The 24,714-nt window shown below is 41.9% G+C and overlaps 1 protein-coding gene across 7 annotated transcripts in view; it reads left to right on the top strand.

Annotated features, from left to right (window-relative positions):
• The first annotated feature begins 774 nt into the window (after positions 1 to 774).
• The window catches only part of LTBP1 (latent transforming growth factor beta binding protein 1), a 197,264-nt gene continuing 173,324 nt past the window's right edge, over positions 775 to 24,714 (top strand). For 2 of the 7 annotated variants that reach the window (XM_040611953.1, XM_040611952.1), the window contains exons 1-3: positions 1,246 to 2,300; positions 2,883 to 2,953; positions 16,914 to 17,202. In XM_040611953.1, coding sequence (XP_040467887.1) covers positions 1,846 to 2,300; positions 2,883 to 2,953; positions 16,914 to 17,202 — 815 coding nt within the window. In that variant the 5' untranslated portion in view covers positions 1,246 to 1,845. Of the gene's footprint in view, positions 957 to 1,245; positions 2,301 to 2,882; positions 2,954 to 15,131; positions 15,151 to 16,913; positions 17,203 to 24,714 lie in introns of those variants that run through there. The other 5 variants (XM_040611950.1, XM_040611954.1, XM_040611957.1 and 2 more) reach the window with 4 other exon arrangements.

Below are 24,714 nucleotides of genomic sequence, written 5' to 3' on the forward strand. Positions count from 1 at the left end.
CATGGATGCTTGCTAAGAGAGGCGGCAGTGGTCTCACAGTTAACTTCCTAGTTATCTTCAAGCTGGGGCTCCTTTCAGGCTTTCTCTGTTTTTTGTCTGAACCACCACTGAGTTTCCTTCTAGTTCAACCACTGTGGATTTAGAATCCCCCGATGCTACTGGCATTTTCTTTTTCAAGCACTGGGTTTCAATTCAGAGCACTGGAGGCACAGGAGCAGAAGCCTGTAACATCGACGTGGCTCCCTTACACTGTGACTATAGAAAGCTCCAAACTCTCATCTATTTAAAACATCTATTTATTTTTGAGCAGTTTTAAATAGATGAGAACTAAGGAGGAAGGGACCGTTGTGCTCCTAACACTGGCTCTTGCCTGGAATCCTGTCAATGTAAAACTCTCCTGCTCCCCGTGCCGGCTGTGTAGCTGTGCCAAGAGATTTAAGAACAAAATCTCATCAGTTTGGAGCCAGGGTCAGTGTCCTTAAAGCTCTGGAAAAGAGCAGAGGAGAACACAGGGAGGAGGACCTGGATTCCAAGCTATTGGATTTGCAAACTGATTCTCCACAAAGTTTCTTGGAAAGAACTCGGACACATCAGCTTGAGAGTATTTTAAAAGATGTAATCTTCAGGTTATCTTGTGAACTTTGGGGTTTTCCCTTTATTTACAATGCTAAAGGGCGACATCGATGAGGACGCACTGGAGAAGAACGCAGGCAGTTGTGCTAAGTGTACAATTGTGGTTTGTGTTTTGTTCTTTAGAAACACATACTCCTTTAGAAACACATACCCCTTGACAAACACAAAGAAAAACTCGAAGGAATATGGTCCCTGATCCTGCTAGGATTGCTGCTAAGAGCAATCTCAAACCTGCGGCTCCCACCAGGCAGAGGCCGAGGCAGGCGCTTACCTTTAACGCGTGGAAGTGCTTCCGCTGAGTTCCTGCCTACAGAGTGGAACAGGTATATAGGCGTTTGGGGGTTTACAGCCTTGCCTCCATTAAACGCTCAGCGGCTGCAAGAGCGGAGCTACGCGACCCCCGCCGCGCGGGACCGCTGCACTCGCTGTGCCGCAGGCAGGCGGCCGGTCAGCGCCCCGGGGGTCGCCGCAGGCTGCGGGCGGCCGCTCCCCGGCCCCGGCCTGTCACCTGGCCCCGGCCCCGGCCCCCCGCCTGTTACCTGGCCCCGGCCGCGGCCCCCCGCCCCGGGAGCGCCGCCTGACGTCACGGCGGCCCCAGGCTGGCTGCGCGGGGCCGGGGCACCCCGTCCGCCCCCTCCCCCCCCCGCCCACGCGGAGGAACTCTTTTAAAAAGAGGGTGGTGTTTTGTGTGTTTCTGGGATTTTGTTGTTGTTGCTTTTTTTGTTTTGTTTTGGTGTGTTTTTTTTTTTTTCTTTTTTTTTTTTTTCCGGCCCGCACTGGCTTAAGGAGCGTTTCTTACACACGCACGCAGACCGCTGGCAGCTCCGGCAACCGACACATCTGCTCTCCATTGCGACCACCCCCCTCCAGCAAACACCCTTCCCCTGCTGCTGCTCCTCCTCCCTTCCCGCTCCGGCTCCGCTCGCACCCGCCGCTTCCTTTCTTCCAACGATGTTTTCCTGCTCCACGGGGCGACGTGTTTGCTGAACTTTCCTAACAGTTTGGGGGGCGGGTGGGAGGAACCTGAGGGTTTTTTTTCCTTCCCCCCCCCCCCCCCCCGCCCCGGAGCAGGTCGGGGGCAGCGAGCGGAGGAAGGATCCGCACGCCGGGCGCAGGTCGCGCACACACTCGCTCACTCTTCCTTCGGCGGGGAGGAAACCCTTGCACCGGGGGTCCACCAAGCTCGCCGGCTGCAGGGGCTCCGCTGTGGAAATGGCTCGGATCAGACGGGGCTTCCTCCTCCTCCTCCTCGCTGCCTGTGCACTTTTGTCACCAGCGCTCGCTGCCTCCGAAAAGGGCAGGCTGAGGGGGATCACGTACGTCCTGCAGCCCGGCCGGGGGGGCTCCTCTGGCAGCCGGCATCAGCGCCCGATGCTGTTCGGTGGGGAGCAGCAGCAGCAGCAGCGCACGTTTAACGTACAGCTCAACACGCGCTACGGCGGCGGCACTGTGGAGCGGACCCGGCGGATGAGCAAGCCGGGCGGCGCGGGCGTCCAGCTCCGCTTGGGGACCGCCGGGCAGGTCCACCCCAACGCCGCCGCTCACGCCGCCTCCTTCGCCAAGCCGGCCCGCTTCGGCCCCCGGCCCAAGCCGCCGCCGGGCCCCCACGGCAACAGCAGCGCCGCCCTGCCCCTCCGCCAGAAGCACCAGCTGCCGCCGCTGCCGGGGTAAGGCGCCCGCCCGCCGCGCCCCGCGCGTCCCCCGCCACCCCGCACGGCTGGGGCGGCCGCGCCGCCCGCCCGCCCGCCGCCCTGCACCGCCCCGAGCATCTTCGCCGCGCCCGTTGGTCGCTCCCCGCGGCGGGGGCCGGGGCAGCCCGCCAGAGCCCGGCGCGGCGGTACCTGCCCGCCCGCCGCTCCTTTGCCGCCTCCACGCGGCACCTGAGCCTCGCGCGTGGCCAGCCCCCCCCCGCGCGCCTCGGCGGCTCCCGCTCCCGGGCTGAGGCGTCGAGCGCGCGAGGAGCCCGCCACCGCCCCCCTCGCGGCCCCGGCTCGCGCCTCGGTCGTTCGCGCCCCTGAGGGAAGCGCGGGGGGTGCCCGTCGCGCCGCAGCCTCGGCGCCGCCCGCCCTGCCAGCCGGAGCCGTGCCGGGCCAGGAGTTTCCTCGAACGCTCCTCGGGAAGTTTAATTCCTGACGCCCTTTTCTTTCCCGGCCCAGCGCCCACCCTGCGGCCCGGCTAGGGACGGGGAGCGGGGCTGGCTGCCGCCGGGGGGCCCTGCCGGACCCTCTCCCTCTTTGCTGTTCCCGCAGGGTCAACGTCTGCGGGGGGCAGTGCTGCCACGGCTGGAGCAAGGCCTCGGGCTCCCAGAGGTGCATCAAACGTGAGTAGCTGTGTGGTGTGGGGACACCGCTGCAGCCTGTAGCCGGGGGGACCAGTGGAGACCACCCGGGCATCTGGCAAGGTGGTGGATGCTGGCATCAGCTGTGGGCAAAGAGGTGCTGGCTGAGCTACAGATCCCACCCACGCTGTGTCACCAGCCTGCTTGCTGGAGCCCATCTCCCCCAGCATCGTTGGCGCACAGCAGTCATTATGCTTCATCTCTCCTCCCTAAATCCCTCCTTGCTAACCTTCATGAACAGCGGGTGCCTCATATGTTTATTCTCAGCACAGATTGCAGCGTTTCTGAAGAGAGCTTTGCGGAGGTTACTTTTTGTAGGACCACCCCCCCACACACATGTTAGTGCTTGGGTGTTAGGAGTTTTTTGAAGAGGGGGACTTGATAGGGTGAAGAACCTGCCAGAGGAGCACAGGTGGGGAGCAAGGAATTGCCATCTACCCACGCTGTCCTTTCTCCAGTGCCCCACGTGGTGATCCTGTGATTAGGGCGTGGAATTTCTGAAATGTTGAACAAGGTAAAAGCAGTGGGTTTGGAGAAGATCCTGTAGAGGGTCATACCTTTACTGGGATACCTAGAAACATAAAATATGTGCATAAACTAACACTGAGCCAATGCTATTATACTCAGGTTGGCCTTTCTAATGTGAAAGAAGAAGAATCTCTGCTAATTTAGGCAGGATTCAAGATGACTGCGAATGGCTAAACTGGAGTGATGTTGCCATGACGTCATGGAAGGTTGTAATGACATACCTCTTCAGGAAACCCCTTTAGGTATCAGTGAGATTGGGCAGAGCTTGGAACATCACTTTAGTTCAGCAGGACTTCTGTCTCTGAGAGAGTTGGAGTAAACAATGCTTTCAAGACTCAAACTCTGGGGCTTTTTATAGTGGCTTTTGTCCCTGTGTGGGATTTTTCACAACAGGGAGCAATCACATTTGTAATCCTCAGTAAGGTCAAGTACCTTTGACCTGCATGGAGCTGTTGCTAAGAAGAAAAGACTTTATTACAGTAGCCTGTTAAAGACAAAACTTCACAATTTCCCTGCCCAATTTAGGCATTTAAGATAGTCTTCTAAATTAACATTTTCAGCTTGAAATACATGCTGCTCTGTTAGGTTAGTCACCTTTTTTTGCTTAACACGCTTTACAAGCATAGAGTGATTTCCTTCAGCTTACAGTGGTATTTTGAGGCTAAAACACCTACCTTAGCTGAAAGACTAATCAAAATGGAAAAAACAATTTCAGGAAATTAAGTAAAAAAAAAAAATATTTCAACTGCAATGCTATTGTCAAACAATTTTATTTTCAGTATTTTGAACAAAACGCATACAGTTTTTCTTTTGGTGGCTCTTTGTCTTCTAGTAACTTTTATTTCCAGATAACTTCATCCTTTTCAACTTTTGTTTATAAATTAAGAACTTTGCTTTCTGTTCTTTAAGTTTTGCCTTTTTGGCTGACTTATGCCATTATCATTCAACTGTTCTTTTTTTTATTATTATTTTTTTTTAATTCCTTTTTATTTTTAGGGTCTTCAATAAAGACCAAATCAGGCAGTTAGATTTTTATGGCATAGCTGGGTAGAATCTCATTTAAATCCATTAATTACTTTGTTCATCCATAGTTATTGGAGGAATGGACTAGCAGAAGAGTCAAAAGAAAGGGGAGGGCATTTGCTTTTTGACTTTTCTTTCTCATTTTGTGTCCCTAATATTAGGCTCTCCTTTGCATTAAATATTTTTGCTGCCTGCTCTGATGCTACTCTGATACCGCCTAGCAGTGGTATAAATACACTTGGCTTAGATCTTCTCAGCTTTACCCCTCTCTTGGCAAGCCAGGGGAAGCACTAAATGTACTGAAGTTGTCTGTTTTGTAACTTAGGCAAACCGTGAGATAGCATTGACTTGATATAGCTATGGAAGATTAGTCTCGCAGTCATAAAACCAGATATCTCTGTTTCTGGAACCTCCCAATGTTCTTTTTAGAAGAACAGAAACCCTATAACTGAACAAAAGTTAACCCCTTTGTTTCCTGTAAGTGATTTTTAAATTCAGTTAGTGGACTCTCAGTTATTTTTGAGTGTATTACTGCAGTTGTAGATTAATTGTGCTACAGATGCAGGCACACCTGAGCTGACTTCATGCAGAGTCAGTTTGGATCTGTCAGTGTTTATTAGTTCAGACTTAGTATCGCTTTAATAAGCTATTTGGTCTCTAGGGCCAGTTTATATTCTTTTGCATGGTGCAAAGCCTGAGCTAATAAACCCCAGACCCATACTGGCTCTTTCCAGAGCCAACTTCCATTTGTCTGCATTGTGCTTCCAGAACCAGAGTGCTGAGAGCCAGCTCTGATCAGTGAGGCTTATTAGCTCAGGTGTAATCCCAGCAGCATGTGTTTCTGCTCTGCTGCACCTGTGTGAATAAGCCTGCCTGTAGTCCACAGAAAGAGGGGTCAAAGGGAAGCAGTATGGTCTTGCAGTCCAAGCTGTTAAATCTTCCCCCTCCCTTTGTCTTGTGTGATTGTTCGCTACCCCTACTTTCTCGTGCATGGGCCTATGGCTGAGGCTGCTGTTCCCTTGGTGGGTGGTAGTCTGACTGGAAGCAGTGGCAGTTGCTTCACATTTCCTTGGTAGCAGCAACAGGGGGTATTTGAGATGTTTCTGTGCAGGTCAGAGAGTAGCAAATGTACAGAGGAGGCAAGTTGACTTTTCAAGTCCTTTTTCTAAATTCTAGTCTGAAGCTGAACTGCTTGTTGTGTTCACAGTATTCATGTTCTCTTGGAAGCCTGACAGTCTGTCCTCAGAAGGTGAACTTCTGTTCTCCTATGAACTACCTGTATGAGAGTGCCTACCATATCCAATTTTAGGCATACAGGTTTTCCCCTCTCTGTGCCTAATATTTCAGTTTTACATTGTAAAAATTTTAAGAACTTCTTTTTCAAACTTGGTGTGACTTTGCTTATGAAGAACTGTGTTATTCTAGTGAAAAAGATTAAATCATAAAGGTCAGCATTAAAAGTGTCCAGAATTGCTTTACATTGGGAGAATGATGCCTAATGGTCAAAACTGTCCTTTTTGAAGTGTTCAAAACATCCACCTTTGGGTAAAGACAAAGGTGGGAAAAATTCAACCACAGCAATGAACACCTTGGGAAGCTGTAAGCACGTGAGAGGGTTTATGACAAAGATAGTCTTCCAGTCATAGTTATCATAGGTTATAATCTGTGTAAGTGCAATAATAAGATACTACCAAGGCTGGAGACATAGTGTTTTGTTAGTACTTGTTGCATAACCTGAGCATTATACAAACGTTAATTAGCTCTATAACATGGCTGTAAGGCAAGTAAAACCTAGAGTGTGGGGTTTTTGTTATTTATTTCATTTATGGAAATTGAGCCATAGGTTAAATATGGCCTTGGACAAGTTATAACAACTGTCTGGAAGGTGTAAGATGGAAATTAGGAGTTCCTGCCTCTCAGCTGCATGTTTATCCTATTGAAACCTGTTGTCTCCTACTTTGTTACTTACTACTAAATTTCCATTAGTTAATACTGCTTCCTACAAAATCTGCTCATTTGTTTGTTCTGGTTTTGTTTCCTTTTTTGTAATGATTACAAGGAGCTGCTGTTCATGTTGGGAAGTCAAGAAAGAAATTACCTATTGTTTGTAGGATCTAGTATCTTACAAAATACAAAATTAAAACCCCCACCTTATTGTAATAGTAGACTCTGTCTAAAATGTATATTGATACACTTTATCTGGAGTGTTAATGTCAGTAGTTTGTGAGTGTTCTCAATATAAATGGGATGGTTTAAACAGCAGCATTGCCTGGAGGAATTCTAACTTTCACTAGTGTAACGATGAGAATTAACTAATCCTAGTGGGAAGGAGAGAGCTGGCTGTTAATGGAACACTGAAGCAGTAGCTCCTTATTACAGAGGTGGAAAAAAAAGGCTCATAGGACAAATAGGTGTGAAAGTGGATTTCGCAGGATTATGTTTAGAGTAAATTTCATATAGGGAGAGGAGTTACTGTCTGTGTAGATGTAGAACCCACATACACCATTGTTGTCAATTAAAAGGAAAAAGATCTTGTGTCCTTGTTGAGTGAAGGTGGTGTACGTATTCCATGCTTGGGCATAAGGTGAGTATTTTGGAGTTGGAACTGGACTCAATTCTTTGAGTTTGGTAATGAAGTTCTTTCCTGTCTGTCGTGTGCTCAGGCACCTTGGAAAGGCCAGCAGAAAATTAGACAGTCTGTTGTCTTTTTTTGTATTAAAATATTATCTTGCTAATTCTCTTCTCTTTTGAAAGACTACCTGACTCAACATCAAAAAAAATGTGCTATAGGTAAATTTTTAAATTTGTAAACAAATTAATTTATTTGTCAGAATAAGAAAATATACAACAGTAAAGTCTTCCCTCTGGAGAAGGAGGAGACTAGAAAAGTTGTGCTAATGCTTGCCCAGAGGAAGGGTCCCTTTTTTTTGGTTCCCAAATTTGCGTGGCCTCTGCTTTGTGTATTGCTGTTCAGTTTGAGCCATCGGATCCCTAAACCTCCAGAGCTATACTTCTCACTGTTACTGGGTTAGCAAGCTACAGCTTTGTGTCTCCTTCAGGACAAGGACACTTAACAATGTGACCAGTGGTTCTAGACCTCGAGCTGTCTGAGATCTGGATGGAGCATGCCTGAGGTTGCATGCTTAGGTCTTGTTCTGATATAGGGTTGGGATGCAGATCTAGAAACTTGGAAACGTACACAGGTCCCCCTGTTTACATATAAAACTCTGTATCACTCAGTATTGGTTGCTCAGAATTCTTTTTCTGTCTTCAGTTCAGCTCTTACAAGTGTGGTATGCAGGAGAGCTGTACTTCTGGTCACTGGAACAGTACTTCAAATGTTTGCAGCTGTGCTTCATGACAGTTTTCTGCTCATAAATGGTTCCTGAGGCTTGTGCTTAAATCAGTTTTGTGACTGAGTTTTACCAAGTTTGTTTATTTACATTATGTATACCAAGCCTAACTATAACGTACTGTCTCCAAATGTTGTTTCTTCTCGTTCTAAGACCATCATCTCGGTAAAACCAGTATCATTCAAATTATGTCTAAATCAAAATTAAATCTCAATTTTAAAGAGACATCACTACTTTGACCTCACAGAACTGACCTTTGTATTAGCCCTTTTAAGTCTATTCTTTGATGTTGTTTTTAAACACTTCAAAATGGAAAAACCAAAAGCCACTACTTGAGTAGCTTGGTTTTGCCTCTGCTATGGTTGCTACTATAATATGTAAATAAAACTTTTGAATTTCATAGACAAGGAATAGATTGGCTTTTGAAGTGGGAAAGCTCAGTGGTAGTTCTACTCTGCTTTATTTTTTGCTTGCTGTCCTTGGGAAGGGGGGAGAACAGGAGGATCCAGATTCTTGTGATCTTTGGTTTTCTCTGCATTAGCAAGCAGCATGGACTAATGGGAGCAGATCTATAGTCTAAAGCCTTAGGTTTGAATGACCTGTGGTCCATTGCATGCATGTTTCAGGGCTTAGTGTTTTATTTTGGTCTAGGTGTAGTCTGGTCTCATGAATGAATGACAATATGAGGCTGAAATACATTAGGTGCTCTCTTGGAGTGTTCACATTTGGGATTTAGTTTCTTGTTATTTTTTAAGGTGGGTTTTTTTTTCCCCTCTGCATCTAAAAGAAACAGTGCATGTGCTTTTAGATGCCCCCACAACACGAACCAAACCTCTGTGAGTGAAATTGTTAAGATATGCTTCAAGAGAGAGTCCTGACCCAAACTAAAGCAGTAACGCAGACTTTGAGCATTGTCTGTCTCCAGGCCATTGATGGCAGCCAGCCTCCCTCCCGCGAGAGGAGGCAGTAAGACCTATGAGAAGACGGGGAGCTGTTAGCTGCTCCCTGCTCTACAGATGTGACCATGCTGTGTGTCGTTACCACATTCTGGTGAGGAAATGCAGGTCCGCAATTAGTATGAGGTGAAACGTACTCAGCCTTTTCTTTGTGATACATTTGGGACTTCACTGGAAACAAGTAAGGTTATAATGATACATAGTCTATTTCATACAAATACTGCATGTATGTGTAGATTTAAAACAAAACAAAAGAACCTTAAAAGAAACTTCTCAAGATGTGCTCCTACGCTGAAACAGATGACAGATTGATAGTGAACTCGTTCAGCTTATTGCAGCAGTTAGTGTTAATAAAAGAAGCAGGACATGTAGTACAGTTGTGGTAAATCTACAGTGGATAAAAAGTCCTGAACGCTTCCTCTGTAAATGAAGTATTAGAAGGTACCCAGAAAACTGTGGGCTTTTTCTTCCCCCCGCCCCCCCCCCCCCCCACCCCCCCCCCCACCACCCCCCCCCTTTCATATGTGTTGGCTATTTGTTTTCAGTGTGTAATTTGGGAGTGGTGTAGAAAGCTGTGTAGGTGCTGTGGGGAGCTGTGGTTCATCCAGTGATTGCACAGTGTTCTGGTTCTGCATGTTATGGGAACAAAATGACCTAGTGACAGTGAAGTGATACTTTGATACCTCTCTTCTTTACAGCTGCCCTTCCTGAGCATGGAGAAGGGAAGAGCTAGAAGCAGGGCATGTTCCCCTCTCCTCCCTCTCCAGCAAAGTGAGAGGGCAGGGCAAAGTGACTGTGCATGTGGGATCAGTGAGCCTCCTGACCCTTGGGAGAGCAGGGCTGTAGTGAGGGGCGGGTTTCCGTACTCTGTGGGGCCTTCAGAAGAAGTTGGGTGCAGCACCTTTAATGATACTCCAGCCTTCTTTGCAGCCTCCAGCATGAAGGGCCACTTGTGCCATATGAACCTGCCTTAAAGCAAAATTGCATTGCCTAGGAGCTGCTCTTTAGTGGAGGGTGGATGGAGAGGGCCACACATCTCCCTCCACTGGCTCCTTGTTCAAATACTGCAGTGCTGGCTGTTAGCAGATTATGGGTCGTTCAGGTTGTTGAATCTGTTCTGTAATTAACAGGGACTGATAGTGGGTTGGTTTTGAGGGTTTTGCTTTAGTTTTTTTTTGTTCTGCCTTTAAAAGCACCAGTACTTGACTTGTGTAGCCTAATTTGTTCCTAGAAAACTTATCCTTTCCATTGACTACAGAAAGAAAGCAGAGCTTTAGTTTCTCTCTGCATTTCTGACTGCACACAGAAGGGGAGTAAGGATTTTATATGTTAGCAAGGCAAGATGTTAATTTAAATAAAGAGCTATAAATAGCTCATCTGAGCCATGTTCTTTTTTGAGAAATGCACATGTTAAACCCTGCATAAACCTAGAGTTTTGGAGAGCAGCTTCCTGATAAAGGGGGTCTGTTTTGTGTTCTGTGGCAAGATTTGTTTTTTCATAATTCAAATCAGTATTTTTATATCTCTTGCTGGCTGTTTAGACCTCAATTTTCAGAGAAGCTCAACTAAATGGTGAACTCATGGAGAGCTGGTTGGATTTAAGGAAAACTTTGTTATTATTAGCATTTTAGTTGCTCTATTATGATGAGTAGTCTCGTCTCTTGTATTTCTTTTCTGTAGCACTTGAATTGTCTGAATCCTCTATCCAGTTAAAATTTTTCAATTGTCCCTTTATTGAGTTTCTCTTTGTTCAGTTTCCTGTGTATTTCTTACAAAGTATTTTGTAACACAATAAATAAGCACTGTGATGAGAAAGGTTAAGAGAATTATAAGGATTGCAGAATGGAGTGTTAACCACTCCAGCAAGCAAGAACAGCATGTAATGCAAATCTGCTGGTTTCTTGGCTTAGTCCATTCTGTAGTGAATCTTTCTGATACTGAAATGATAGAAGGACCTATAGCATGTGAAATGTTTGTACTGTCAGAATATGTATAATTATGATCTCTTATAATTACTTTCAAATGTCCCCCAGATTGTGCAGTCTAACTTAAGTATTTATACTATATAAACTTCAGTAAACACAACACAAATGAAAATGCCCAGTATCAAACAACATGTTATATTCTTATGACTGATAAAATAATCGGTCCTTTTGCTGAAATTAGGCTTTTGAAGTATTTGAGTATAGCTGCTATTCTGATAAATCTTAGCATTTAGAAGTAATACTATGAAGATACATAGCAAATAATCTAATGAAGTACGTTACATTGTCATTAGGTTAGGAGAGAAACTTTGTGACTTTGTTTGTTTTAAAAGAAATACTATGCCAAAAGCATTAGGCTTTTTTGTTTCCCTCCTTTCTTGGAGGTCATGTTTATGGAGCCATCCACACCAGTGTGGGAATGCATCAGATGTTTTGAAGTGGACTAGTGAAGAATTCCAGCAGTGACACATGCTTTTATTTGAAGTATATTTGGGGAAAGAATTCCCTAAGACCATCTCGTTATGATAAAAACAAAGTTCCTGTGTAGGAAGATACAGATGGTTGTAATACCTCCACCATTAGTAGTGTAGAGGTCATACAGGTTTTCTGCAGTTAATGCCATTTCTTCTGATTGTTCAAGTAATTTCATATTTATTTTTTTTTTTATAGAACGGTTTTGCAACATGGTGGTCTCACCCTTGGTCACAAATTCCTCTCACTCCCATCCTCAATAAATCTGTAGAATTGTTGGATGTATTTCTGGTAAAATTCAACTTTTGAAAACTGTTTGGAGAAAGCTACTTGGATGTCGAACTAGATCCCTAGAAAAGCATTAGGTGGTGAGCACTAAATTTTCCTTCAGCTAGCTTTTGGGTTTCCATTCTCCAGTGTTGCATCCTTAGTCCTGACAACAACTTAAAAGATTGAAGATGGTCTCCAGAATAAAAGTGTGAAAGTGAATGGTGAGCTAATCGGTAGGGCAATTCGGAGAACCAGAAACTATTATGAACTTTGCTGTTCTCCAGGATGTCAGCGCCATATTCAGATTTTTCTGAGGCCTCTTCCCTTTCAGAACCCACAGCTTGTCGCTCTCCAGAGTAAGTGCTTCACTGCTTTGCTTTAGGGATCCGTTGGGGATCACCACTCTGTCTTTCAACAGTGGGAGTTAAAGGTGCCTTTGTATTGCAACTTCTTGTTTAGGATGTGCGCTCAACCAAGATGAGCTCTGGTTTGGTTTCCTTGTGTGCTTGAGGAATAGAATTCTTGAATTAATTAAGACAGGCAGTATTTGCTATGCCTTTAACAGTATTCCTGTGTTGCCTGTAAAGGAACTTGAAATTTCTGCTCTAAGCTCAGGTATATTCATGTCACAATGTTGATTTTCCCCCTTTCTGTAAACAATGCATGTGTCATTTCTTGACCATTTTGTGTTGGAATCTGAAACAGCCTCACACTTACAATCATCTTTGTAATTACTGTATTTTCTCTTATTTGCCCTCCAGCATGTATTTTGCCTTACAGGGTTTAGGCACTTCTATGAGGGAAGTTCATATATACTGTGCCAATGTGCACAGTGATGAAATTTGTTGGAAATAGGGCATTCTGCTTAAACTGATGCTTGACTATGTGTGGTTAAGAGGACTGAAAAAAAAAAAGTTACATTAAATTTTATGTGGGAAATAGAAAGGAAAAATCTAGTGGATGGGCTCACTAGATATAAAACTCACAACACTTGTAGTGAAATTGTATCAAAGTATTAGAAATCCAGGAATGAATTTCTAATTCATGTGAATGCTTAAGTACTAATCAGCAACCGTTGCTTGATAAAGGAGATGCTTAAAGGTGGAGCTGAGGCTAAAAGGTTAGAAACTTGGGTGCGGGAAACTTCTGGGACATTTAAATTTGTTGATTGTGAGTTTGTTACTGAAAAATACAGTTCTCCACATGATCTAGAGATACAAGGGAATAAACTTGTAAATGAGATATTACTGTTTGAAGAAGGTAATTGTGAATCAAGGTAAAATCAAAGTGATTAGCATAGGAATCAGATCTTAATGATCTTAATTCAAGAATTATCAGAAATTTAATATAAAAGTTTTTTTTGTGACCAGATAGTGGTATCTGTATTGTGATTCTTCTGAAAGGTCAGGAAAAGAAATTTTAATCTAAACTTCTTCAATATGTGTTAATATTTTATACTTGTGATATAATAAATTATGCTTAATTTAGTATGTATTAAAACAGAAGTACACTCTGCATATGTAGAAGTTTTAAAAATATGTAAATACTATAAAAGGTTTATAACAGGTTTATTTTAGGTCTTGCTCTGCAAGTATTTGTATAGTCTTTAACCAAATAACATGAACATGTGGAACAAAAGGTGCATATGTATAGATCAGTCCCAAACCAACATACAATTGTATTGGAAGGGGTGCGTTTAAACCTAATGGTAACTTTACTATTTTATACTTGCTTTTTTTGTCGTAAATAAAGCCATAACAGGCCTTATAAGTATCCCTCTAACTCAGCATTCTCTCTGCGATACTGGTGAGCAATAGTTGATAAGGGGAGGATGCATAAAAAGGACGAATGTGTTAGGATACAGCCACAGAAAATGCTTTCAGCTTTTTGTGATTTAGGGACTTCCAAAGCAAATGTGGCACCAAGGCTTTATTTTTGGTAGATAAAGATTGCATGGTCTTAAAACACACAACCCAACCCAAAAGATCCCCATGTTACTTCACCATGCTTCTGGAAAGTGGGGGAAGGTTGGTTATGTTGGCTATGCCTGGCCTTCCAATGTGGCCAACTTCTTTGGCACAGCAAGCTATGGATGCTGAAACTAAAGGTTCAAAAAGCACCAGTTAGCTCCTGACAGAAAAATCTGCTGAGGGTTATTAAATACAAAACCAACACTCTTCTTGCTCAGGAAGTTGCTGAGCCTCTAATCCTTGAAGACCGTAGTGGAATAAACTTTCACTGCTTCTCACCCTGTACTTAAACGTGTCCTTAAGCATCCACCTTGGCAATGGAGAGAATGGACTAAGTGGATCCTTGATCTGACACTAAGTGTAGTCTCGTTATTTGCATTTCGCTGAGCTCCATTGTGAACTTCCAGTTGTAACCTCCTTGAACTGAATAGGACCAAGCCTATTGCCTTTAACGGGAGTATGTTGGCCACCTCTTCAGTTTTAAACTTAATGCTTGCATGCTCCAGTTTTTGGAAACTTAGCTTTATGGAAAATAATGGTGTTTTCAGTTAGACGTGCCATTATTGTTGTCTTCAAACAAAATAATTAGGTCATACATTTGGCATGCTGCAGCTGTCTTGAACATTTTTAAAACTAAACTGCTGTATTATGTCAATTAAAATGTTCATTTTATTCTTTCCTTAAAATGTGTTCTTTTATCCTATTTTGTGATCTACTATTGCACAACATTAATAAAGAACTTCAAAGGATGCATTGCTGTGAATACCTGATATATCAGTCTTTTTAACCTGTTGTCACTGTCCATGTGATTTGAGACAAACTGGGTATTTTATAACATAGTTGCTGGATCTGCTGATGCTTGTTTTGTTATAAGGCCAGCTAGAGTAATACTGTCTGTCCTTGCAGAGCTTCATGTGCTTGACGTGTAGGTACAGCTGAGAAACTTTCAGGGTTTACATTGCTGTCAGTGAAGTAAGAATCTTCAAGTCTGGGTAAAAAAGATAAGGTCATTTCAAAACAGGTTCTATTTTCAGGTGTGTAGTTTTAAATTCATTGCAGCCTTATTATGTTCACTTTGGTAAGTGGAAACTTAGGTTTTCTTAGGCTTTTGCAGCACAGCTTAGGTTCTTAACTACATGGGGGGAAAAAAGTTGCAGTTTTCTCAGGGTTGTCGTTCATACGTGTTTAAATTATTTCACCTTTATGAATTAGATACACAGTGATCAGTATCCTAGCAGAGTGGATATTTTGTTTATTGACTTTTGAGGTGGTCTTGTTAGCCTCTGTTTGATTTTTGTTTTTTAAATAACTTGTTGAGAATCTTAGAGCTTAGTATTCATGGGTGACTGTAAATCTCTAGAAATATATGTTCAGTATGAATGTGTGTTAATGTAAAAATGGGACTTTTGAAAATCTGTAATTATTATTATTTTTTTAAACAGATATGCTTATGTGATTTTTTTTCTAAAGCACTCCCAGCTGTGCACAGGGTGTTTCACTGTGATCTTGGGACATTTTCTGCAGGTGACCTGAATGATGTGGGTTACTGCTCTGGTCTTAGAGTCTCTCCAAAGCCAGTGAAACTTAATTAGAATTTAAGGCTTCTGAATCTATTCTTCAAAGGTATAATTAATTTCAGTCCTGTGCATATAAGTGAATTTTTACTGTTCATAGGAAAAATCTAGTGTTAAAAGCAAGACACAAGAAAGAGTTGGCTTGTGTGCTACAACATACGTTTGTTGTAAATCCCTTCTCAAGTTTACAGTGAAAATGGTCTTCAGTCTTCCAGCAGTCAAAGACGAAATATATTCTCAAAAAAACCCAGAAATGTAAGCAAGCAAATGATTACTCTTTATGTTGCCAGGGAGATGCATAATATACAATTAAGCTAGCTCAGCTAAATAGTATTGAAAAGGAGATATGTTGCTGAACAACATATGGAGGGTGAAAGTATATGTGAGAAGAACCCCCTGCAAAGCTGAAGTTAAAGTTGTAGGTCAATTATGGTGCCATGTATGAGAGGTATACATGGTACATCTGTATCAGATGATATTATTATTTGACAAACTGTTCCTCCAAATTAACACAGTCCCATCCTAATAAGTTATTTCATATGTATGCTTGTGTGTTTATTTTAATATATAAATACATATATTAAAACTTGAGGTGTCAAGTATTCCAGTTTGGACCAGGGCTGTGGACTGACTTTTTGAAAATATAAAGTAATTGTGCAGCTGGATGTACTTGAATATGATGCAGAATCACATGTTATGTTTTAAGATATGAACCTTTTTAGGTTCATATTATGGTTATATTGTTAAATTTTATCTACTGGATAAGATAATTTGTTTTGCTATCTTTGTCTTATCTTAACATTCTCTAAATATGATAGCACTGTAAGTTTAAGCATCCAAAATCTTGAAATTAGGCATATCTTTGCAATGTTATGTACACGTATAATCAGCAACTGCTTTTTCTTTTTTTTTTTTTTTTTTTTTTTTGTGGGATTTTTGCTTCTTAAGGTTTCTTGCTTCTTCAGAGTGGAATTGATCCTGTGTTAACTAGGTCTACAAGCTGGCTGTTGAGTCTAGGCTGATTATTCAGACTCCCTCTATAGTCAGCAGATAGAGAGCAACACAGTGTAATTAGTATTATCTGAGGGCAGGTATCTGAAAGCGAATTGTCTTTTGAATAATCTGATCCCTTTTCAGTGGTGGTACACAGAAGGTGTAGAAGCTAGGTCAGGCTAATCACAAGGGCTTGTCTCTTTCTTCAAAGAAGTCAACCCCTATGTCTTCATAGCAGCAGTTTATGCTGCGAGCCCTCAGACAATTTCATTTGGGCTTTAGAGGGGGAAGAGATGAATCACCTCATGCTTCTCTGGATTGTTTTGCTCATCTATAATGTGACTGTAAGGATTCCTTCTAGTTACTACCTATGGGGGATCTGTGATTTTAAACAGTAAGAGAATCAATCCAAGCCTAGACCAGTAGTAAAATCTATGATCTGCATAATATTGTTTCATTGGATGCAGTTTGGTTGTTGAAAGTATGGGGAGGGAGGATGCAGGGAAGGAAGGAGGGTATAAAGACTGCTAACAGGAAGGTTTGAAATAATGCTATATCTCTTGATTTAACTTGTTCATTTCCCATTCTTTCTCTCACCAGCATTTTACTTCTTGGAATTGTTCAAATGTTGTACCTGTGTTATGTAGGAAAGCAGTAAAAGCTACAGCAATTTATATACTATCTTTTGTGTAGCTTAGTAATGTTGCACTCTCCTACTTCAATTATCATTAGCAATTAATGCCTTTTTTATTATGGGGAAGGTTTGCATTTTTGTTCACGCTTTGTTTCAAAGGTGCTTTTTAAAATGTCTTTTCTTAGCTAACTGTGCGCCACCATGCCAAAATGGAGGGATGTGCCTGCGACCTCAGCTTTGTGTGTGTAAACCAGGAACAAAAGGTACTTCCTGTGAGGATACAGTCATGCAAGAGACATCTTCCACTGGAGGCCGGAGCCCTGTTGTTCCCCCGTGGCCCATACCCCAGCAGGCTGCCCAGCAGACATTCTCTCAGAAGGTGCAGGTCCCACCGAAGGTTGGCCCTATGACTCAGATGGCATTCACCATCAAGCAGAAGCCTCCTGTTGGGTTACCTCAGCAAATGCAACCACAGTAAGTGTTTTCTTTGCTTTCAAAGCAGTCCAGTATGTTAGATTTATGAAACATTGTTGCTTGCAAGTATTTTCAAATAATCATACTTGGAAACTTTCAGAGATTTTTTTTATTATTATTTTTTTTAAAGAAGTTTTTATTTTAACTGTCAGACTTAAGTGGATTTTCAAGCTTCTGTTGCTTATGAGCCAGATCTCACCTGAACAGAATATCCTGTAATGTCAGTCAATTTTATTTTCCTTAGAATGGCAATGCTATACAAATTTCAGAAGAGTTATTCTGAATTTACACTAGTGACTTTTTGAGTTAAACCTAGAACAGTCTGGCATGGAATTTCAATATCTCACATAACTGAGGAGAGTAAGATTTGGTGCTTGTGTTCTGAGTTTTCTTCCATTTGCATTATATTTTCTTTCTAAAAATAAGTGTGTATGGCTCTACTACAGTTGATACTTCTGCTTGCTTGTGTTTGAGGTTCATAATTCTATCTGCCTGTCACAGGTAGCAAAGAAACACGCCTCAAAGAATTTTATTTCTCTGACTCTTCAATAGCTTGTGACTTAGACTTTGTGTTACTTTCATTAGTTTAGATACTTCAAGTGGGTCTGAAATTTCTCTAACTATACTTTTTTTTTATTAATGTGTCTGACCTTAACTTGTTTCAGGGATAAAATAGGGGGAGGGAGGTGCACAGGAAAGTGGCAGTCAAAGTGAATGTGGGCAGTTCTAGAGGTCTGCAGCAACTACTGTCCATCAAGTTCTCCAGGTGAAGTCGGTAACAAAAAGTGTTCATGCCCTGTAACAGGTGTTGCTTTTCTGTAGCTGTAAGCAGGGTGCAGCCCATCTCACTTGTAGCCTCCAGAGCAAGATTATCAGGACTGAGAAATAAACTGTTTTCCTGTGCCCAAAACTATAAAAATGAACCTGAAAAGGGTGGGGTGTGATTATAGAGGTCTGCATCTGAGTAGTTATATGCTCCTGACAACAAGGTACATCCTGCCACACCTCTCCAAAGCTGCATGTGAGAATAGAGATCACTGGGCGCTGCCAGTGATGTTTATTGTCTGGTAACCTCTTTATCAGGTTCTTTCCTCTTAAACCCTTCCAGTTCCTTTTACTGTTGTCCTAGCTCATCTAACTGTGGAGCCACAAGCAAAACTGGGTTCGTACATGTCTTCTGTAATAGGAAGAGGGACTTATCTCTTGGAGTTCTAAACTCTAAGCTCTCTTGGAGTTCTAAACTCTAGCTAGTATGTTCTTTGAGAAAGGTGTAAGGTGAGGCAGGGTGGGCTTTAGGAACGAATACATCTACAGTCTTGAAGAACAGAAAAATTGCTACCCAATTTTAGTATTTTATAGTATTCTAAACCCAGTTTCATTCCTATAAGTGAAGCAAAAGTTATTGAAGGGGAAATTAACAGTAAAATCAGTAGGCTTTTTTTTGCTCCTTCCCATCCAGACCAGTGGGACTGCTAATCCTCAGGACCTGGCTTCTCTGCTTAGCCCCATAAAGTGGGAAATAAAAAGCAGGAAATAAGTACAAAGAGGCCAGACAATTTCTGTCTTATCACTACTGATTCCTATAGAGTGTACTGTGTGTCTTTTTCTTTCTCCCTCCCTCCACACACAAGCATTCTCAATGAATTCTTCCTGTTGTGATAAAGGCTAGTTGTCCAAATTGGGTAATAAAATACAGTCCAAAAAAAAAGAAAAGAGGGAAAGAAAAAAAAGAAAAAGAATGCAGGTTTTTTTGCCTGAAAAAAAAAAAAAAATCTTTCTTCTTCCAAGCACTCTGAAACTGTCCTTAGAAGGCTTGTGGCTGCCTCTAGAGAAGACTTATTTTCCATTATTCCTGGAAAGGCAGAGTTGAGGGATAAAGGGTTCCTTTTGTATGAAAAGAGAAGATGATCAACTGATATTCTTCTATGCTACTACATAACATGCCAGGTTATGATGCTCAAGTGTTTCTAGAGCATACATACAGCATGCCATGCTTCACCAAAATATCTGTTCCTGCTTCCATGAAACAACATCACAGATGTAGAGAAGGCAACTTCAGACTAACAAAAACTGTCATCTGTTATCTATCCAAAGTGTGTCTGTGCTTCCATAAGCAGTGTTAAACCCAGGTGGGCTTTGTTGTTCATGTGACCTTTCTCCACCTATGGATTTTCTTCTACATATAAAGAGACCTTTTTACAGAAATGGGACTATTAGTCTTTGCGATCACATGAAGATAAGTCTATTTCATCCAGCTTAGTAATAGAGTGGGAAAATGGAAAACTGTGTTTTTGGAGTCATGAGAAAGCCAGCCTACAACCTTGGCAGGAAACAGACATAGGAGCTGTATATGAAATGGGCTGTTGCACAAACCAAAGCAGTTGTACAAATTGCAGCAGCAGAAGGCCAATGTTTAGTTACAAGTATTGAAATGAGTGCTAGCTGCAGTTGTTGAGTAGATTATTAGAACAGTTTACAGGGCTGAAAGATCCTTCTGAGGTCAGGTCTCTACCCCTGGTGCAGAGCAAACAGGCTAGTTCCTGCTTCAGTTCCTTTGAAAGTTTTGAGCTCTAGTATGTTGTGTGAGGCTGCGCAGGTATTTTTTGAATGGTTTTTTTCTGTTCCCACTCCTAGAAATGCAGGGAAAGGTTGTGGCAGGACTGGAATCATGCATTGTCAGTGCAGTTGCTATGCTGATCTAGACACTGCTGCTATGTAGAGCTGTCAAGGACTGGTGAGAGTCAAGGCAGAACCCAACCTGGAACACCAAAATAAACTCCTAGAGGAGGCTTGTCTCTACAGTGCTTCTGTTTTGCTATCCTCTTGTCATTTTTTTGTTTTGTATATGAATGCAACTTCTCCAACTTCAGTTATCAAGATGTGTTCTTACATGTTTTCTTGAGATCATGGTGGCAGTGATACTTAGGGAATTAGGGAATTAATTTATTTCTTCCCAGATACCGTTTTTTAAAGAATATGGTGCTGAACAGAAGGAAGCCTGGAGAGAGTTTGATTTCCTGGAATATTGTGGATTTATCACACAGGCAGTTAGGACTTGCAAAGTCACTCATAGCCCTGGGCTGAAGATGGATACTATCAGGTACAAGGACTCATGTCTGAAGAATGTTAGCAGAAGATGTAGATGGCTGTAATTGAAAACAAGTGGCGTTCCAGAAACAAAAATCTACTGCTTATTTGAACCTGTTGGGAATTCTGATCTCAGTACCAGACATGCTTTGTGGTCCTGAATTCCTGTGATAGCTCTCCAGTAACTCTGGGTGTCCCTTTCACATCTCATTCTCTCATTTGTTGGCAACAGTATAGCTCCAACAGCTTGATTTTCTGAATTTACCAGCTGTGGGAACAGAAAATATTTATTTTTTTTTTAAAGGGAACTTTCTAGTACAATTTTGGAAATGGTCACTGAGAGTACATCACCAACCAGCTGGAGCTCAATGCTACAGTGAAGTGTCACAGCATTGCTCCTTCAGCCTCTTTTGGAAGCAGTTGTTGATGAAATTTCAGTTTGTTTTTGTGTTGGGCAAAGCAGAGCTCATCAAAGGAGAGGTGGATGTACGGACTTAAGGTGACAGATTAGACTTTGCTGCTGTGTCTGATGCCCCTAGAAATGTTTCCTAAGAGGTCCCCTCCAAACCTGTATTCCCGGATTACTGGGTCTAGTCCAATGCTATTACAGGCGGATGTGTCCTGCTAATTTTAGTGAACCTGTCAACCTGTGTCTTAAAACTTTTTTTTCCTACTTTTTAAGGATGTAGTATTTTGTCCAGTATTTCCCCAGTTTTTACTAATTGGCATGAGTGAATTCAGATAGAAAAATTAAAAAGACTGAGAGAAGGACTGGGCATGCTGTTGTGACCCTACTGAAATCAGCAATGTAAAACAGTTATAACTGAAAATGGAATGTATTATTTTTATAATCTATAATTGTAATTTATATATTTACATATATATGTAAAATAATCTGTAAAAGTTATTGACTTTGTGTGGTTTAGACTCTTGGCTGAGATTTACTGCAAAATATTAGAGACTGCTTTTTTAAAATTTCCTGTTTTGCATACTAGTTCTTTTTTGTTTGACTATATGTAATTTAGTTTTTAAAACTTGCGGTTCTGAGATTGGTTTATGTGATGGCTGACCAGGTAATGGTCTAAAAAAAGGCTAAAGAAATGTTTTTTAAAGCTTAATAGTGAGTGTGAGAGTGAATATTTCTGGAGGACATCCGTTTTCATCACCATTATGATAGATTTTTGTACTAAAGATCTACAAAGCAAGTGAAATATCACTACTCTTTAGTTTGTAGAACTCTGCACCTGAACTTAACTGTGAGGTCTGTTTTAAAAATACTTTATGGAAACTCTTGACCTGATATTAAACTTCTGTCCAAAATGACCTTGACTTGTTTTTTTTAGGGAAACATGTTTTTAAAAGGAAAGCAAGGACTTTGGGGTAGTGTTGGTGTTAGAAGCATAGAAGAACTTAGGTTGGAAGTAGAGGCAATATGGTCCAACTCTCCACTTAAAGTAGGATTGCCTATAAGAAGTTGCTCAGGGCTTTGTGCAGTTGAGCTTTGAACATTTTCAAGGCTGCAAGGCTGGAGAACTCGCAGTATCTCTGGGCTTCTGTTGCAGTGTTTGACCACCCTCAGGGGAAAAAAATTCTCGTAGTTGAAATTTCCATTGTTGCACATTGTTACCCTTTGTCTTTCCACTGTTAAGTCTCTGAGAAGTCTGAACCAGTCTTCTGGCTCAGGTCTCTCCAGTCTCAAGAGGCAGTGGTAGACTGCAATATCATTGCCTTGAGCTGCCTTTTCTTTTGTTCAGAAGAGCTGAACAAACTCTTCTCCTTCAATCTCTCCTCATATGCTACATGCTTTAGTCCCTGACCGTCTTGGTGGCCCTCTGCTGGGCTTGCTCCATTGAGCCAGTATCTTTCATGATTTGGGGAGACCATAACTGGACACAGTACTTGATGCAGTGTCACAAGTGCTGGATAGAGGGAATGATCATTCCCTTGACTTGCTTGGCTATGGCTGTTGTTAATGCAGCCCTATATATGACTGCCATTCTTCGTGTCGGAGTGTGCTGGTCACTCATGTTGAGCTTGTCCACTGGGACACCCAGATCACTTTGTCAGGGGCTGATTCCCAGTTGTTTCAGCAGCAAATATGCACTGTTGTGTGGAGTTGCTGTATCAGATAAAGGACTTTGTGTTTGCCTTTGAACTTTGTGAGCTCATTTCTCCAGCTTGTCAAAATCCCTCAGGCCCTCAGTATAACAGCCGCTCTTCCAAACCTGAAGTCTGTATAATTGCTGAGACTGCATTTCCCCCCTTCTCTAGATCATTAATAAAGTTGTTGAACCATATTGGTCCCAGTATCTATCTCTAAGGAAAACAATTAGTTACCCAGTTAACCTCCTGTGAGTTGGCTTTTGTATCACTGAATACTACCTATTCAGCCAGGCAGTTTTTGCACCCACTTTGTAGCCAGTTATCCATATTTCACCCATTTTTATATAAGGAGACAACTGTGTCAAAGACCTTGCTAATGTCCAGGTTAAAAAGATTAATCATGCTCATTTCACGCACTGAGCTTGTTATCTCATAGAAATCAAGCAAAACCCAAGTAAACAAAACAAAAAAACTTTAATCCAAGCTGAAACTAGAAAGTCTGTGATGACTTCTTAACTTCTGAAAGTTGTAGTTCAGTTGTTTTCATTCTTTGTTGGTGATACTTTTTTCCTTCAAAGCCAGGAACTTGTGTGATAACACTGCCTTCTTCAGGAGGAGACACCATCTCTTTTCTTGGGCTACACAGGGGAACTGGAGCTGTAAGCAACTGAACTGTAATTCCAGTGATGGTATCTTGGAAAATTAGTGGTTTTGATTCTAAGCAAAATATTCTGTATTAACATTTTTGATGATTTTTCCTGTTCTTGGTGCAACTTGGGGTATAATCTGTGTTCTTAGGCACATGTGTGTATCTGTGCTCAGGGCTGAAACACCTAAGTGTGTACTTGAGGATACTGAGTGTATAGAGGGGTTTGAACAGATCCTTGGGTGAGCTATGACTATGCTGTTAAGATATGACCACAGACCCATGTCTGCAAGTCATGGTCTACTAGGTTCTATCATCCTAGAGCCCAGTGCCATGGCTGTTTGATTTATTCAAAGAAAGGGCCATTTAAATCCTGTAAGCTTGTCTCAGCACGATGCAACATTGAGTTGTAACTGCTTCTCTTAATTCCATTGGTCAGAAGTGGGTTTTTTCCAGCAGTTCCTGAGCCCCTACTGGTTTGTCAGAGGTGGAAGACTGGTTGTCTGTCTGCAGTGTTAAGCTGAAGACTGCAGCTCTTCAGTATAAGCTTGTAACGTGTAGTGGACTTGTGGTGTACATGTTATGGGTTCACTAATGCAAGGTGGTTCCAGGGAGAATCGAGAAAGTTAATTTTCAATTGTGGGCTATTTGGGGTGGATTCTGAGGAGCCCTTGCACAATGCTTTTAACAAGAGGCCTGCTGCAAGGAACTGTAGTGTATCCTATTATCTCTTAGGTTATTGATTTCTTTCTAATTGACTTGAAAAATGTTGATGCAGGTCAGTTCTCCATATTGTCCTGTAACACACGTTCTTTTGAGAATGCCAATGTAACATTCCTTCCCACAATCCTGGCAAATTGAACACACTTCACAAGATAAACCCAACTTTTTCATTAACTTGTCATCAAGTTATTTTTCTTTTGAGTGTTACTGGAATATGTTCATGCTAATGTATGTCAATAACAGCAAAATAGAGACATAATGATTTAGGCGTACTCCATGTATATAGAAATTGCTGCCTTTGTTTTCGAGGCACTAATTTCAGGAAATTACTTCTAAAACTATACTGGTGCTTTCAGCTTAGTTGAGAAGAAGACTGTAAGCGACCATTCCAAACCATAGTGTTTTAAAAATATTTTTTTCTACCTTAAAAAAATGTGTGTCTGGCCATTCAGTGTTTTCATGGGCATATGTAGGGAGGTCTTAATGAGTAGTTCTAAATGTTCAAATGTTCTTTGTTACTGTGTTGCAAGCTGGTATGTTCTTTTCCAGTGTGGCTTTCCCAGTTTTTGGTTTTTTTTAAATTGTACTACTATTGAAACTTTTCCCATTTATCATCCAGCACTTATTTTAGGAGATGATGGGAAACAATCATAAGAACTTCTTCCAGTGGCTTGCAGGGGACTGAAGGAACACAGTTTTTCATGGATAGCATGACTGGGTTTTCAGTTTTAGGAAGGAGTATCTGTATGTTAAAATTTGGTTTGATATAATGACATTATCAGGTGGCACAAAGTCTTTCTAGGCATTTAGAACATTTGCTTTTAAAAAGGTTGCTTTATTAGAAAATGTTTGTGATACCACACAGCTATGCAATGATTTTATACTTGACTGAGACTTTTTACCCAAACAGGTAAAAGTAACCCACACAGGTTAACATTTGTTCCTCTAAGCGA

Source organism: Falco naumanni, chromosome 12, assembly GCF_017639655.2.
Source record: "Falco naumanni isolate bFalNau1 chromosome 12, bFalNau1.pat, whole genome shotgun sequence".
Taxonomy (NCBI): Eukaryota; Metazoa; Chordata; class Aves; order Falconiformes; family Falconidae; genus Falco; species Falco naumanni.